The 17,301-nt window shown below is 51.0% G+C and overlaps 1 protein-coding gene across 4 annotated transcripts in view; it reads right to left on the bottom strand.

Moving 5' to 3' along the window:
- ULK4 (unc-51 like kinase 4) overlaps positions 1-17,301 on the bottom strand; it is a 293,347-nt gene that overhangs the window by 104,459 nt on the left and 171,587 nt on the right. For all 4 annotated transcript variants that reach the window (XM_084753198.1, XM_084753195.1, XM_084753197.1 and 1 more), the window contains one exon: positions 6,919-7,017. In XM_084753198.1, coding sequence (XP_084609324.1) covers positions 6,919-7,017 — 99 coding nt within the window. The remainder of the gene's footprint in view (positions 1-6,918; positions 7,018-17,301) is intronic.

The raw sequence follows: 17,301 nt of genomic DNA, 5'->3' as shown, positions 1-17,301 counted from the left end.
TCCAAGCACAGCATCAGAAGTGAGCAAGGCCCTGCCTCAGCGAAGCTGAAGATACTCCCTAAGTTTCCCTCTGACCCCCTCACACATGTTCACACACAAACAAAAAAATGTAAAGACCAGAATGAAGTTCTGACTGAGCAATCTGCAAGGTATTAAGGCTTCTGAAGGTAGAAATAATGTCAGGGTTGGTGTATTTACACAGGTAGCCCCACACTACGGACCCTTTACAATGCACTCTCCCTTCTGAACGTGGGATTAAAGGCAAGGGTAATTTGAAAGCTTTTGACATGTACCTAATTACATTTTAATTTGCCAATTAAGAGTCCAGAATCAGTTTCCAACTCCAAAGACTGAAAGGTAAAAGCCCCTGCTTATTGTTTTGTTTAATTTAATTTCCTTCATTATTTAATGAGCTTAGGTACACTCGGCGAAGCTAGCACAGAAGTGTTTTGTTACTGTGTTTTCCCCGGCTGGAGCTAAGCCCAGGGCCTTATGGTAGACAAGACTTCAGCCTGGAGCCGCAGCCCGGTCCACACAGGTGTGTTTTTGCTGTGAAATTGACCACTTCTCCTTGGTCTATTTCTACTGGTTTGAACCACTGTGTGATCTCAGTACAGCGGAATCCTCAGTTCTGCCTCCTCTCCCCACAAGCCACGGCTCATCATTCCTGACCAAGACGCAAGATATGTAAATAGAAAAGTCAGTTCTGACCCCAGCCTTTCAACCCTGCACGTGTGGGCAAGGGATTCAGGCTACGTCCTCACGGAGGCTGCAGAATCCCAAGCATAACTATGCAGACGTACTTACTCTTGTGCTTTTAAATCAAGGCACAGGGAACACGGAACAGGCACAAAACAAAGGGTTAAAAAACCCTGCCCATCACGGAGAATGTTTAGGCATGCCCTGTGTCTCACAGACCCAGCTCCTCTGTCCCTCTCACCTCGGTTTCCTCAGGGTGTCGCTCTGCCCACTCTAGTGTTTAGACAGCTCCTTTAGGAGGAGGAGGAAGGCTTACAAGAAAACTCGCCCCTTCAGACTCAAAAGGCCCTTCTGAAAGGTTTTATAGCTGGCAACAGTTTCTGGGAAAGTTTCTGCAGACCTGTCTGTGACTTTGGCAGAGCTGTGGGAGTCCAGCTGTCTTGGCTGTCACCTGTGCTGGCCTGGGCTCTCTGGAGATGCAGCTGCCTTTGAGTCACTTATGCTACGGTAGGAAACCCCGACTACCTCACTGCTCCCTGGTTACATTCGGTGCAGTTGCCTCTGTGGTCTTCCCTAGGTGTCCTATAAGGGTGAACAGACATTTCTCCCCAGGAAAAGTCACAAAGCACAAAAGCACAAGGCATTAGTACTTGGAAGTGACACTGCTGTACTGTGGGTCATCCATGGGTGAGAAGCACTCATTCTCTGGGATCTGACCTCAGGACATTTTATCTCATATCTCCTTAGCTTAGATCAGAGTGGCCCCCACCAAGAACAAGATGCTGTTTAAAAGCTACACTGTAAGCCAGGCGGTGGTGGTGCACGCCTTTAATCCCAGCACTCTGGGAGGCAGAGGCAGGCAGACCGCTGAGTTCTAGGCCAGCCTGGTCTACAGGACAGCCAAGGCTACACAGAGAAACTCTGACTTGAAGAATCAAAAACAAAAACAAAATCGCTATATTGTAACACATCACTAAAAAATATCCATAGAGTCATGGGAGGGAGCACACCTATAGTTTTGGAAACTTCCTTTCTTAAGGCAACCCATGTCTAAATACCAACTGTCACAGAGAAGAAAGTGACAATGTGTGGCACCTGTGGCACATTCAGGATGCTATGGCCACAGACAGAGGTACCCACAGTCAATGCTCAGAGCGCCTGACTCCCTACGGTTGCTGGGACACTGGGGTTGCTGCTTTGTTTTTACAGATTGCAAGGGCAGCAATCTGGAAGCACACGTGTCCCTGGTCAGTGCTGTTGTGTCCTCTCTTGTCAATCAGAGGTGACAATGGTTTCAGAGATATAAACCACCCAGCAGATGCCACGGCAGACACTGGAGAGGCGGTGACTCTGGGATGCTGAGGTGGGCGGTGGCCTACCCTCTGAGGCGGGGACAGCAGGGAGGTGCAGGGCTTCCCTCAGTCACAGTGTGAAGACACACTGTATCATCCTCCCTTTCCCAGGCCCAAGGTGGAACAGGGAGATATGGCCTCTGCCACCTAGCAGGGGAGGCAGAGAAACCAATGTTCTCACATGGGGTGCTGTATGGGAAATGGGGAAACCCTTGAAACGGTGAATTGTGTGTCGAGTACAACATACTCGAGCCCAGACATTTTCATGCAGAAGGGACTTAGCTGTGGCACTAGACCAGGGATTGATGCTCTCTATAGCCTCTCACTGTGATTCTGTACGCTGTGCCCACGAGCAGCCGTAGGCTGGGAACACCGCATGGCCATCTAGAGAGAAAGAATGCATGCACTTTACACTGTAGCTCTGAGGGTTGCTGGGTACGCGCACTGAAACGGCACCACAGCTGATCTGGCAACTGAGGCAGCAGAGAGTGAGCGGGAAGGCAAAACCTACAGAGTGGATCGCTGGACACAGGCTGACTCTCAAAACAGAGGGAGCCACAGAGTGGGCATTTCTACCCCAACACTCAGAATGACTCCAGGGACCCTGAGAAGGGCAGTGTGCACCTGTGACAGTCTACCTGTACAGTCAGCAGGTAGTGCTGTGTCACCTGGATCTCACAAGAGGGATGTTTGGGGAGGTGACAGCTCTTACTGCACCGCACAGCTATCGTTGTCTGTTGTTATGCCTGACTTAGCACAGGGCTGAACAAGCAGAAAAAACAATACTGTAGAAGCGTCTTGACTTACAGAAGCGCTACATCTAAGTAAACACATAGTATAATGAAAATGTTAAGTTTAAATGCATTTAACACGCTTCATCCACCAAACGGCACAGCTCACAATGCAAAGCCCTGTGTGGGTTGTTTCCTCCTACAATGGGCAGCCGAAGGCAGCTGTGGCTCAGCGCCATGCCCAATATAGAAGGAAATCACTGTACTGCATACCGCTCGCCCTGCGAGAGACCACGTCTAAAATCCCACACGCTGTTGTATAGCTGATGGGTCACGGCTGGAGCCAGCCTGTAAGAACCACCTCACTTTTGAGTTCATGCAGGGTTCCAAGCATCCCCAAGGATCTTAGAACATTCACCTCGGGCAAGGAGGCGCCACTCTCTTCAAGACATCTCTTGAGGGAGTGTCTACTTTTCCTGGGCCACATTTGGAAAGAGCCTCCAAAGTACCAAATTCATTCATTCTCTTGCCTTTGGGTAAAATGTCCCCAAATCCATCCAAGTCCATTTTTTCTTTCCCGTAGGAAAGCAACTGGCTCCTTCTCTGGTAGCCCATTACATTTTTAAACAGCCTTTGTGAAACTGATCTGCTCTTGGTACGTGCCCTACTGAGATGCTCAGTGACTTTATGATCATTTTCCTTCACTTTATGCAAAGCTATAAATGTTCATCTTTTCCAGAAAAGACACAGGACAACACTCTTGTCCTGAGGCTGAGGGCTGCAGGGAGAGCCTGGTGCACACGACAAAGCACACACAGATTAGGCAGATGCTCACCAACCCACTAGAGCCAGCATCCCAGAGAGTGGAATCCCTCAGGGGACAGTGCTGTCCTGTGGTAACCCACACAGGCCCAGCACAGGCCCAGGCACCAGCACTGTGGTCTCGGGGGTGGTGTCTGCGCGGGAAGACTTTACCAGCAGGTGACCAGAGCTGAGCACATGACCGTGCATGCAGTCTGTGTCCAGAAGAAAATCTGTAAAGTAGAGGTGACAGGGGAGGGGGCTCTAACACAGCATCACTGAGCTGGGTGCCACTGCCTGCTCCTCTTGTTAGACCTTGGAGACAGAGTCCCTCACCCGAGATCACTAGCTGGGTGGCCCTGTCCCTTGCCAGTTCTACCCTCAAGCCACAAATAGTTCCTAGTCAAGTAAGGGACTCTTGTCACGTTAGCCAGAGGCTTGCCATATACTCCTCACATACCCCAGTACAAGTGAATGCACGCCATTGGCCGACCTGTGCAGACACCGGCCGTTGTAAGTGGTTCACTGTGATGTATAAAGAAACTTAAGATAAATATGGAAGGTGCTGCTGTAGCAGCCTCTGCCCCATCCTCAGAACTTTCTGGAAGCCTGAGGCGCTGGAGGGTGGAGATGCAGGAGATCAGACTCTGTAGGCAGCGCAGGTGTGATAGGCAGGGTGGGCCACACCTGCCCACTTCAAAGATCCACCGGATGACTGACTTTGGGAACTGCAGGCTGAAATAAAGGCTTACAGAGAACAGCTCAGAACATGAACGGGGGCTGCCTTCTGCAGTCACGCTCAGCTCTGGGTCTGCTCTGCTCTAGAGTGAGGTGTCATCACAGCCTGTTTATGTGTTAGACTTGGTCACTCCAGACACACACCTGTCGAATGGACAATTCTGAAAGAGGCAGATTTCTAGAAGAGGAGGTGGGACTGCCCGTGCTCCTGCCCTGAGATTTAAGTCTGTCTGCCACTGAAGCCAGCAATGAAGTCGAGAGGTCCCAGCAACTGTGGCAAGCAGTACGGGCAAACAGGGTGTCTGTGAGGCTGCAGCCTGCATTCTGAAGGCAACTCTTCATCATTTCCAGTCCCTAATCACCTCTGTGAGGAGCTGGATATGACTGCATTCAGGAGTGTAAGACAACCTCTTCATCACCCTAAACAAAAACGCTTTGTGAGTTGGTGGGAGCATTTTCCTTTGCTGCATTTGTCACTGTCCTCTCTGCAGCACCTTTCCCGAACCCTGCACTGTGAAGGCCGACTGTCTTCTCCTCATGGAAGCCTCTCACTTAACGATACCAGAGAACACAGAGCAGCCTTCCAGCGCATGTGTCCCTGCCACCCAACTCTTGGGGTACGATCGAGTTTAGGCTTTCACGGTTTCAAAGCTAAGCCAGAAGCCAGTGCGAACCTTAGTGAGGAACACATGAGTGTTGAGATCAGACAGTTAAGCTCTCAAGTTTTGTGTTTCTAGATTCAAAAGCTCCAGGGGCCCTCTTTGTAAAGTAAAGGTGGGTCCCGCATCACAGAAGAGGCCGGATAAAGACAGATCCTTGCTGAAGCAGAGAGAGAACTTCACTGTCGTCAGCAATGGCCACACCACCTGGTGCTCCTGGAGCCACACCCAGCTGACTGAGCATCCCCAGACACCTCATGACCTAATTGTCATTGGCGGAACCAACCAGTGAGGTCACGTACTGCTATGTAATGCCTGCCGCCCCTCCCGGTCCTGCTAAGCGATGCCCACGACACAGTGCGATGGCGTCTTCCCTTATTGCTGTGGCTCCAGAGGAACCTGTAGGGTTGTTTTTGTCATCTGTTTAGTTGGTTTGTTGACTGAAAGGGCAAGGTCCCACTCTGTGACTCGGTCGGGCTGGGACTTGCTGCATAGTCCAGGCTGGAGTCAAGTCCCTAGCACTCTTCCTGCCTCGGCCTCCTGAGCTGAGATTACAGGCGACCACACATGGCCGCACCTTAGCTTCCTGGATGCAATCAGACCTACCCAACTATTCGCCCAAACCGCATTTGTGGTCCCTGAACCACAGGGCAGTAAACACCAAATGTCAGCTGTCCTGACCTCACCGATGAGCTGCCAGCCTCACAGAGGCAGGGGCCAGAGGGACACGGCCCTCATCTGGTTCTGGAGGCACAAACAGGCCTCATTCTCACCAGCCTTTCTGAAGCTTTTTGCTTTCTATGAGGTTTATGGAATTTCACCAATGGACACTCGGCTGGCTGCTGGCTGACAGGGAGGCCTTGTCTCCGGGTCTGGCCTCTCTCTCAGTTTGGCTGAAACCATTGAGCTGGTCAAAACTCCAGGCTTGCACTGGTCTCAGCTAGAAATCCAGTGGCCTTGTGTAATCCTGCTTATTTGCATCCTTGCACTGACAAGACAGAAGCTGCCCTGGGCCTGGGTCTGCACTTCTCTATCTCTGTGGTGTCCTGTACAACTGGATTTATCCTTTATTATGGGAATGCGTCACATTTTTATCACACTTTTTTTTTGTTTTGTTTTTCGAGACAGGGTTTCTCTGTGTAGCCCTGACTGTCCTGGACTCACTTTGTAGACCAGGCTGGCCTCGAACTCACAGCGATCCACCTGCCTCTGCCTCCCTAGTGCTGGGATGAAAGGCATGTGCCACCACACCCAGCCCCTACACTTTCATTAAGAAATTGGATTTGACTCTGCCTGATTTATTTATTAATTCTGTCTGTCTGTCTGTCTGTCTGTCTGTCTCTGTGTGTATCTATCTACCTATCTATCCTCTTGAGACAGGGTCTTGCTGTGTGGCTCTAGCTGGCCTCACGCTTACTGCTGCACATCTACCACCTAGGAGCTCAGTTAACACACGTATACCATTTTACTTTGACATTAAATATTATCTTAATGAATGATAAGCCACCTGGTTTTAAAATCAAGTATAAATTTAGTATTTTCATAACAAATGACCTTCTGGAAGCTCCTTTGGCTTCAGTTTTGAAGAGAGTTAAAATAATAGGAGTGCAAGCTTTCTTGAAATTCAGATAAAATAGCTTCAGTCTCAGCATTTCTGAAAAAGCACACAGGAGAGCTCTCACACAGGAGAACCCTCACACAGGACAGCCCTCACATGGAACAACCCTTACACAGGACAGCCCTCACATGGGACAGCCCTCACATGGGACAGCCCTCACACAGGACAGCCCTCACACAGAAGAATCCTCACACGGGACAGCCCTCACACGGGACAGCCCTCACACGGGACAGCCCTCACAGGGGACAGCCCTCACACAGGAGAACCCTCACAGAGGATAGCCCTCACACAGGACGGCCCTCACACAGGTGAGCTCTTACCAGCGGGATAAGCAGGCTGATGACGTCTGTGAGTGGTTTGCTGAACAGCAGCAGGTTCTCTGCAGCCTGTGTGTCTCCTCTGGAGCCTGACTTCTGAGCCTGCAACAAAAGAAAAGAGCTGCCAGGAGTCCAGGTGATTAGTAAGTTTGGCAGCACCAGGCAGGTGGACTCGGACAGTAGATGATAGGGCTGCCCTGGTCCCCAAGTGCTGAAAAGACAGAGGCCCCAGAAGAGACATTGCTTTGTGACAATGTGACAACAGCGCAGACCTGCAGAGCCCTACACAACACAACCAGGATGCTGCTGCAGGACGGGTGGGAGCGATCCTGTGTTTGCTACCTTCTGCATCTCACTGCTGCTATAAAATATCTGAAAAGAGCAACTCTGTGGGGCGTGGTGCCTTGTGAGCTCAAGGCCAGCCTGGTGCACAGAACATTCCAGGCCTGGCAGGGCTACTTGGTAAGACCTTGTTTTAAAACAAACAAGTGCAAGGCAGAGGAGTGACTGTGGGAGGAAGGAATTATTCTGGCCACACTTTGAGTCCAGGAGAAGGTGTGGGGGTCAGAGGTGCTTTCAACTTGGGGATAGGAGCCTGAGGCTGTCTGCGCCTGGGTAGATCAGGAACAGACAGAAATTAAAGCTGGGCTAGAAAGCCTCAGCCCTGCCCCCAGTGACCCACTTCCTCCAGTAAGGCTCCACCTCCTAAGTGTTCCACAACCTTCCCAGGCAGGGACCACACGTTCAGACATATGCACCCAGGGTGGACAGTTCCTATTCAAACTGCACACAATCTACCATGCGGGGGTGGGGGGAGCACTGAGTGCTGTGTCTTCCCAGCCAACTCGAGACTCCATGCTCCTGGCCCTACTTTCTAAGGGAGAAAACTGAAGTATACAAAATCTTAATCTGGGTGATGGCCAGAGAGCTGGCTTAGTGCTTCTTACATAAACACAAGGGGCCTAAACTCAGATCCCAGCACTCAGATGAAAAGCCAGACGTGACTGTGGGGAGGAGGCAGGAGGCTAGCGAGGCTTGCTGGCCTCCATCTTAGCTCCAGGTTTACAGAATGGCCTTAAGGAAACAGGGAGTGAAGGAGCCGACCTCCTCCTGCCTGCGTGTGTACCTGAGTACACATGCACCATAGACCATACACACACAGACACGGCATTCACACACACACACACATGCATGCACAAACACATACACATAGACGCACGTACATGCATGCAAACACACGCACGCGCTCTCACACACACAGGCACGGCATTCACACAGAGAGACACACATACACAGAGGCAGCGCATTCACACCCCCAAAAAGTTTGGGGGGGGGAAAAGAAACTATAATTTGGTTATCTAAAGTCACATAATAAGTAACAATGGCAAAGGTCACATCAAGGTCAAACAAAGGCCACTTAATGTCACACCACTCATGTGTTCTGGGTGTTTCTATGCACACCTACACACACACCAGATGGACCTTCAATGGCATCCACATGCTCAAGTAACACCCAGGTATCTCCCAACCACCGCTGCGTGACTAGGGTCTGGGTATGGTTGGTTCCCCACTCCCTGGGACAGTGTCTTGGTTACTTTCCTGTTGCTATAAAAATATAGGGCAAAGCAGCCTAAGGAAAAAGGCCTTCGTTCTGGCTCAGAGTTCAAGGGTACCATCTCCTGAGGCTGGGAGGTGAGGACGGCAGGAGCCCAAGGAAGCTTTTAAGATGCATCCACAGTCAGGAAGCAGAGCGCCATGATGCTCACATGCTCGCCTCCACAGGTGGGATCCTGGCCCAGTCAACACAGGTCCCCCATGTTAGTTAACACAGTTGAGGCAGCTCCTCCCAGCTTGCCTAGAGGCTTTTCTTCCAGGTGAGCCCAGATCCCCTGGACCTGACAACACTAACCAGTGCACATAGGTGTAAACCACAGCGGGGCGAGAGACGAGTCCTGCTGCCCTGAGCTGTAACCTGTCCTGCGGCTCATCACAGAACTAACTGCAGAACATCACACCACAGAGGTGAGCAGCTTTATATCTGGAACAGGCTTTAGAATGTGCACATTTGATTCAGGATGCTTCTGTGTCTTTGCTTTTAGATCATGAGCTCAGCCTGGCCTTGCAGAGCATCTTCTCTGACCCAGTCACGAGCCTGGACTCCAGGGTCCTGCAAGAAGCCAAGATTCCCCCACATTTCAGGCTACACACGGAATTTCACCTGCCTGCTCCTTTTGTTGCTATCACTGGTGCAGATGGACTCTGGGGCTAACAGCGTGCACCTTTCCTGGCTGCTCTCCTCTGCCCCCTCCACATCTACCTTCCTAAGAAAAGCAGTTTCCTCCTGGAGGCCTGGACCTCTCAGCGTTTTGGCGGTTGATCTGTTGCCTTGAGGCGCAGGCTGATGCGGAGTAGCAACCTTTGCACATTAAACATTAACATGTTATCCTGGAGCTGCCCTGACGTCTCCTGGTGAGGGTAATATAGGTTTGCAAGTTGGAACGAGGCTGCAGCAGGGCCTGTGGGGCCAGCATCCCCCTTTCTAAACCTTCTGAGCTAGCAGGCGAGGCCACAGAACAAGCCCATGTCTGGGTGCTTGCCCAACGGAGACTGGAGGTCCTTCAGACTCTACGGGATCTTGAGGGTCATCAGTTAAGGTCCTGACCCTGTCCACAGCAGTCATGTGCCACCTCGCTACAGTGGGCAGGGGTTCCAGAAAGAGGCTCGGCTTTGCATTAACTTGGCAGCTCATAAGAGGAGTGCATTAAAACTCAGCAGCATCCTTCACACAGGACCAGTCTGTGGTGGCAGCCCCGGACAGTGAAGGCCTTGCGTGGCTATGGCAGCCCCCGCAGAGGACCAGGCCTGCCTCTGCTCCCATCTCAACATCGCACTCCTCAGGCTGCCCTCCTGACTCCCAGCCCTCTGGCCCTGGGTACTCTCGAGCTCCTGTCCGTTCATGACGCAGCCACTGGCCTTGACGTCCAGGCCTTCCACCTCTGCCTCTGGTCCCATTGACCCTTTTCTAAGAAGACACTGTCCCTTGACCCATTCTTAGCCACCCAGTGTCCTCCACCAGTCCAGGTGCTGTAGCCCGGGCAAGAGAAGACAGAAGCCTGGCTAAAGTTTGCAGTAAAGTAATTACATTTGTTAGTCCCATGAGGTAGAATTCCACATCGCTTGACGGCAGACCGGGTGTGGAAGTGGAAAAAGAGAAAATAAGAGTGACTCCTAGGTTCCTGGTTTGTGCAGCAGGAAGGGGCCAGCCTGGCTTGCTGCAGGGGAGGCCTGGCTTGCTACAGGGGAGGCTAGCTGGCAGGACTCTCTGCAGCGGGAGGCTAGCATGGTTTGTTCAGCATTAGGCCCCAGGGCATCTGGTGGTCACACTGAGCAAACTACTAGATATGTGAGCATGGATCTCAGAGAAGTCTTTGAGAAATATATACATTATAGCCTCTCAACCTGGGAATGCCAACTTATGAGCCATACTGAATAGCAAATGGCCATGCGGCATTATCTAAATGGAATAAATTAAAAAAAAAAAAAACGTGTAACTTATCAGCATAAAGAAGCTCAGTACTAAATACAATCTGATCGCCCTCAGTGTCACCAACTGAATCTAGTGCAGGGCATCAGGCACTCCACATAGGTCTGCTGATGAGCAGAGGCCAAGCATCTGCACAGGAGGAGAGGCAAAGAGAGTCTGTCAGATGTGTTGAAGTCGCCTCACATGTGTGAGGCCCTGTGTTCAAACCCCAGCACTGCAGAAAGGTTCTGCAAATAGTGAGTGGGCCAGTCGTGCTAGTGCCATGTGCCTGGACACGTTTTAGGGCTGAGGATAAAGCCCCGTGATGGAACCTTTGCTTAGGACGCACAAGACCGTAGGGTCACTCCAGCACTGAGGAGGTGGGATGACGGAAGCCCTCAGTTTGGAGCTGGGCAGGCAGAGGAGAGGCAGGTGAGGCCTGAAGGACGAGAATGCCTCCTCTGGCACCAGATAGTCCTGCCACAGGGGATGATGGGCCATTGCTGTTCTCAGAAGAAAGGAGAGACCTAGGATGAGGGTGAGAACTGCACGTGGCGCAATCTTACTTCAGCAACATGACTGCTCCAGCAAGGGATCATATCCAGAGCCCTTCTAGGTCTGTGATCTGGCTGGAATGCAGACACACTCTGGACTACACTGTGATCTGGCTGGGATACAGACACACCTTTAGTATATACCTTTAATCCCAAACAATGAAAATTAAGTTAGTTTGTAGAAGGAGGCACTCATTCTTGAAAGTGATGTTTAATTGAGGGGCAGACAAAGTGATGAATCATAGAAAGATTTGATAGAATGAGTCAAAGATAGGATACACCCAACTCTCAAAGAACAGACAGGAGAGAGGGGCTGCTTAAAAGGAGCGCAGAGAGAGTGCAGGAGTCATAATCAGAGCAGAAGCAGTGCAGCAAGTGCAGTGCAGCGAGTGCAGTGTGACAAGTGCAGTGCAGCGAGTGCAGTGCGGTGAGTGCAGTGTGACAAGTGCAGTGCAGCAAGTACAGAGTGCAGTGCAGCCAGTAGTACAGTGCAGCGAGTGCAGTGCAGCGAGTGCAGTGCGGTGAGTGCAGTGTGACAAGGACAGTGCAGCGAGTGCAGTGCAGCAAGTGCAGTGCAGTGGAGGAGTTCATCAGTGAGTTTGTGCAGAGGCAGTTGAAGCCAGAGAATAAGGAGGAGCCAGAAGATTAGAATAAACTGCTGAGGCTAGTTTGAGGCCAAGCAGAACAATTCAGTGAGAAGCTGAACGAATCCAGATTGAATCAGTCAACTAGGAGAGGAGTCTGAGCCAAAACGGCTGAGTTGAACCAACCAGCCAGAGTTCAGAAAATGCTAGAACAGGTGAGCTTATTCAGCAATAAGCCTCTGGCGAATAAAAGTTACATTTACAACTTCACACATGTTCAAGATGCAACCAGAAGGTGGTGGTGGTGGTGGTGGTGGTGGTGGTGGTGGTCATGGGACAGGGTCACAGGGAAGGCCGTAGAAATGCAAGGTGGGAGATTCCACATTACACCACAGACACACAGGATAACCCCAAGCATTACATGCTGTTTGAGAGAGACTAAGAACAGTTCAATGTGTGGACAATACTGACAACACCACACAGCCCACTCTCCTGCCACCAGAACACTGTAACGAGCTTTCTTTGCCACCTCAGCACTGAGAGACGGAGCCCCAGCTGGGAAGTCAGGCGACCTGGGTTGCGCCTCTGAAGATCTGCCTTCCCGGGATTCTGGCTCCATCTCAAAACCGGACTCAGAGCCCCTCCCGTTATCCATGTGAGAGCGCACTGGCCTTCAGGTCATTGCATTTCCACATGTACAAGATGAGTATGCGTTGTAGTGCTGTATCTCGACAGCCTTCCCTAACTACACAGATGTTCCTTGAAAACTAATGTCTTTTTCTTTAAAATTAATTAAGAATTTTATACAATATCCTTTGATCATATTCACCTTTCCCACACCTCCTTACCCACCCAACTTCATGGTCTCGCTCTCTCTCTTTTTTAAAAAAGATTTTATTTATTATGTATACAGTGCTCTGTCTGCATGCACACCTGCAGGCCAGAAGAGGGCACCAGATCTCATTATAGATGGTTGTGAGCCACCATGTGGTTGCTGGGAATTGAACTCAGGACCTTTGGAAGAGCAGCCAGTGCTCTTAACCTCTGAGTCGTCTCTCCAGCCCCTCGTCCTCTATTTTTAGAAAACCCACCCAATTTATGCTGTGCAAATAGTCTTGGGAGAGGGCCTGTCGGGGATAGTGGTTGACCTACCAGGAGGTACAATCTTAAGGGAAACTGACTCTCTCCAGGCCAGGGGTGGGATTCGTATCCACACCCCTTTCCAAGTGGGATTTTTGTCTGGCTTGGTTGTACAGGTCATGTTTGCCATCGCAAACCCTGTGATGTGAGCATCTGCCCTGCCATGTCTGTACCCCTTATCCGCCCACTGCCTCTGGTTCTTAGACCTTAATGGTCCCTGAGCCTTGGGGGTGAAGAGCCTATACTGTTATCAGTATAAAACGGCTCCTAATCACTCTCGTTGTCCCTACAGATCAGTGTCTCTCTTGACCCTCGTCAGAGAAGCTACTTCTTACAGTAGATGGTAATAAGCACACAGGTTGACAGACCATGGACTGGTCACTCGACATGAGCCAGCTGTATCATACCTGCTTCTCTCTTGATATGGCTGAGAGTACACGTGCCTGGGCCGATGCCGGGATGCTTAGTCCAGGACCAGGTGCATGGGCGATGCTGTGCTTACACATGATGAGGGCATGCGCTCCCCGCTCTCCTCCACAAAAGTTAAAGTATCTGCTTCATGGACAAGGAAACTGGCGCGCCAACAGCTGGGGGAACTGGCTCAGAGCCACACAGGCAAAGTGATGTTCCTGGGAGCCCTGACTCTCGCCATATCCTTGAGTCCTCTGTGCCTACCAGCTCCTCACATGACACACGCACCACTCTCCCTCACCCACTCACGCCCTCTCCTCACCGAGCCTCTCTCTCCCACAGGAAGCTGGGCGCTGCTCACATACCTGACCTCCACAGACTCTAACCTTCCCTGGCGCCCTTCCACTCCCCCCTGTTAAGAAGCTCCCTGTGATGCAGACACTGGCTTGCCGGGCAGAGCCCCAGGGTGCAGGGTTTTGAAAGCAGCAAGGACAACTCCCCGGGGTGCGAGCATCCGGCCTGGAGTGGGCAGAGTCGTCCGAGGGGCACCCGCTCCTGTCCTCAACTCATTCCCCTCACAGCCTTGAGGACTGCACTTCCTGAAGATGGAGATCAAAGTCAGCAGCCACCCTGGAGGGCAACCCCAGCTCATCCTGTGAGGACTGAGGAAGGTGACGGTGAGGGGACAATGGGGTGGACGGCTGTGAGAAAACAAAATGGCCATGACTTGCAGGGGTGTGGGCAATCCGGGGAGACTTAGGAAACAGTCTGTGTTGGGGAGCTTTAGTTTTTATAACCCCGAGTGTCTCATCCACTTAATTACCTGGAATTAAAAAGAGCACCTCTACTGCCCTGGAGTCTGTAAACGCCTGATCTTTTTCTCTAATCCTTTCATCCATAATTCTCCGCACACTGTGGTCATCCATCCATAATCCTCCACACACTGTGGTCATCCATCCATAATCCTCCGCACACTGTGGTCATCCATCCATAATCCTCCACACACTGTGGTCATCCATCCATAATCCTCCACACACTGTGGTCATCCATCCATAATCCTCCACACACTGTGGTCATCCATCCATAATCCTCCACACACTGTGGTCATCCATCCATAATCCTCCGCACACTGTGGTCATCCATCCATAATCCTCCACACACTGTGGTCATCCATCCATAATCCTCCGCACACTGTGGTCATCCATCCATAATCCTCCACACACTGTGGTCATCCATCCATAATCCTCCGCACACTGTGGTCATCCATCCATAATCCTCCACACACTGTGGTCATCCATCCATAATCCTCCACACACTGTGGTCATCCATCCATAATCCTCCACACACTGTGGTCATCCATCCATAATCCTCCGCACACTGTGGTCATCCATCCATAATCCTCCACACACTGTGGTCATCCATCCATAATCCTCCACACACTGTGGTCATCCATCCATAATCCTCCACACACTGTGGTCATCCATCCATAATCCTCCACACACTGTGGTCATCCATCCATAATCCTCCACACACTGTGGTCATCCATCCATAATCCTCCACACACTGTGGTCATCCATCCATAATCCTCCGCACACTGTGGTCATCCATCCATAATCCTCCGCACACTGTGGTCATCCATCCATAATCCTCCGCACACTGTGGTCATCCATCCATAATCCTCCGCACACTGTGGTCATCCATCCATAATCCTCCACACACTGTGGTCATCCATCCATAATCCTCCACACACTGTGGTCATCCATCCATAATCCTCCGCACACTGTGGTCATCCATCCATAATCCTCCGCACACTGTGGTCATCCATCCATAATCCTCCACACACTGTGGTCATCCATCCATAATCCTCCACACACTGTGGTCATCCATCCATAATCCTCCACACACTGTGGTCATCCATCCATAATCCTCCACACACTGTGGTCATCCATCCATAATCCTCCGCACACTGTGGTCATCCATCCATAATCCTCCGCACACTGTGGTCATCCATCCATAATCCTCCGCACACTGTGGTCATCCATCCATAATCCTCCGCACACTGTGGTCATCCATCCATAATCCTCCGCACACTGTGGTCATCCATCCATAATTCTCCGCACACTGTGGTCATCCATCCATAATCCTCCGCACACTGTGGTCATCCATCCATAATCCTCCGCACACTGTGGTCATCCATCCATAATCCTCCGCACACTGTGGTCATCCATCCATAATCCTCCACACACTGTGGTCATCCATCCATAATCCTCCGCACACTGTGGTCATCCATCCATAATCCTCCGCACACTGTGGTCATCCATCCATAATCCTCCGCACACTGTGGTCATCCATCCATAATCCTCCACACACTGTGGTCATCCATCCATAATCCTCCACACACTGTGGTCATCCATCCATAATCCTCCGCACACTGTGGTCATCCATCCATAATCCTCCGCACACTGTGGTCATCCATCCATAATCCTCCACACACTGTGGTCATCCATCCATAATCCTCCACACACTGTGGTCATCCATCCATAATCCTCCGCACACTGTGGTCATCCATCCATAATCCTCCACACACTGTGGTCATCCATCCATAATCCTCTGCACACTGTGGTCATCCATCCATAATCCTCCACACACTGTGGTCATCCATCCATAATCCTCCACACACTGTGGTCATCCATCCATAATCCTCCACACACTGTGGTCATCCATCCATAATCCTCCGCACACTGTGGTCATCCATCCATAATCCTCCGCACACTGTGGTCATCCATCCATAATCCTCCGCACACTGTGGTCATCCATCCATAATCCTCCACACACTGTGGTCATCCATCCATAATCCTCCACACACTGTGGTCATCCATCCATAATCCTCCGCACACTGTGGTCATCCATCCATAATCCTCCGCACACTGTGGTCATCCATCCATAATCCTCCACACACTGTGGTCATCCATCCATAATCCTCCACACACTGTGGTCATCCATCCATAATCCTCCACACACTGTGGTCATCCATCCATAATCCTCCGCACACTGTGGTCATCCATCCATAATCCTCCGCACACTGTGGTCATCCATCCATAATCCTCCGCACACTGTGGTCATCCATCCATAATCCTCCACACACTGTGGTCATCCATCCATAATCCTCCACACACTGTGGTCATCCATCCATAATCCTCCACACACTGTGGTCATCCATCCATAATCCTCCGCACACTGTGGTCATCCATCCATAATCCTCCACACACTGTGGTCATCCATCCATAATCCTCCACACACTGTGGTCATCCATCCATAATCCTCCACACACTGTGGTCATCCATCCATAATCCTCCACACACTGTGGTCATCCATCCATAATCCTCCACACACTGTGGTCATCCATCCATAATCCTCCGCACACTGTGGTCATCCATCCATAATCCTCCGCACACTGTGGTCATCCATCCATAATCCTCTGCACACTGTGGTCATCCATCCATAATCCTCCACACACTGTGGTCATCCATCCATAATCCTCTGCACACTGTGGTCATCCATCCATAATCCTCCGCACACTGTGGTCATCCATCCATAATCCTCCGCACACTGTGGTCATCCATCCATAATCCTCCACACACTGTGGTCATCCATCCATAATCCTCCACACACTGTGGTCATCCATCCATAATCCTCTGCACACTGTGGTCATCCATCCATAATCCTCCGCACACTGTGGTCATCCATCCATAATCCTCCGCACACTGTGGTCATCCATCCATAATCCTCCACACACTGTGGTCATCCATCCATAATCCTCCACACACTGTGGTCATCCATCCATAATCCTCCGCACACTGTGGTCATCCATCCATAATCCTCCGCACACTGTGGTCATCAAGGCACCTGCAGCAGAACTTCTCAAAGAACTTCTCAAAACACCACCCTGCGAGCAGCAGTGAGAACGGCGATATCTAAAGAGACACATGGGGGCAGGGCAGGAAAAGAGGGGGAGACACCTGCTTCTTCCATCTGAGCAAAGAGGGGCCATCTGATACATGACTCGGTCATCGCACCAGTGAAGTGGCCTTGGCAGTGTGCCGTGCTCCTGATCTGAGCATCGAGTGACTCATGTGGTCAGTGAGCATCAAATTAAATGGGCCTGGGGAACATC

This window comes from Acomys minous (genome assembly GCF_964271855.1).
Source record: "Acomys minous genome assembly, chromosome: 13".
NCBI lineage: Eukaryota > Metazoa > Chordata > Mammalia > Rodentia > Muridae > Acomys > Acomys minous.
The sequence above is the reverse complement of the archived record's forward strand: the minus strand, read 5'-3'. Positions and strand labels throughout refer to the sequence as shown.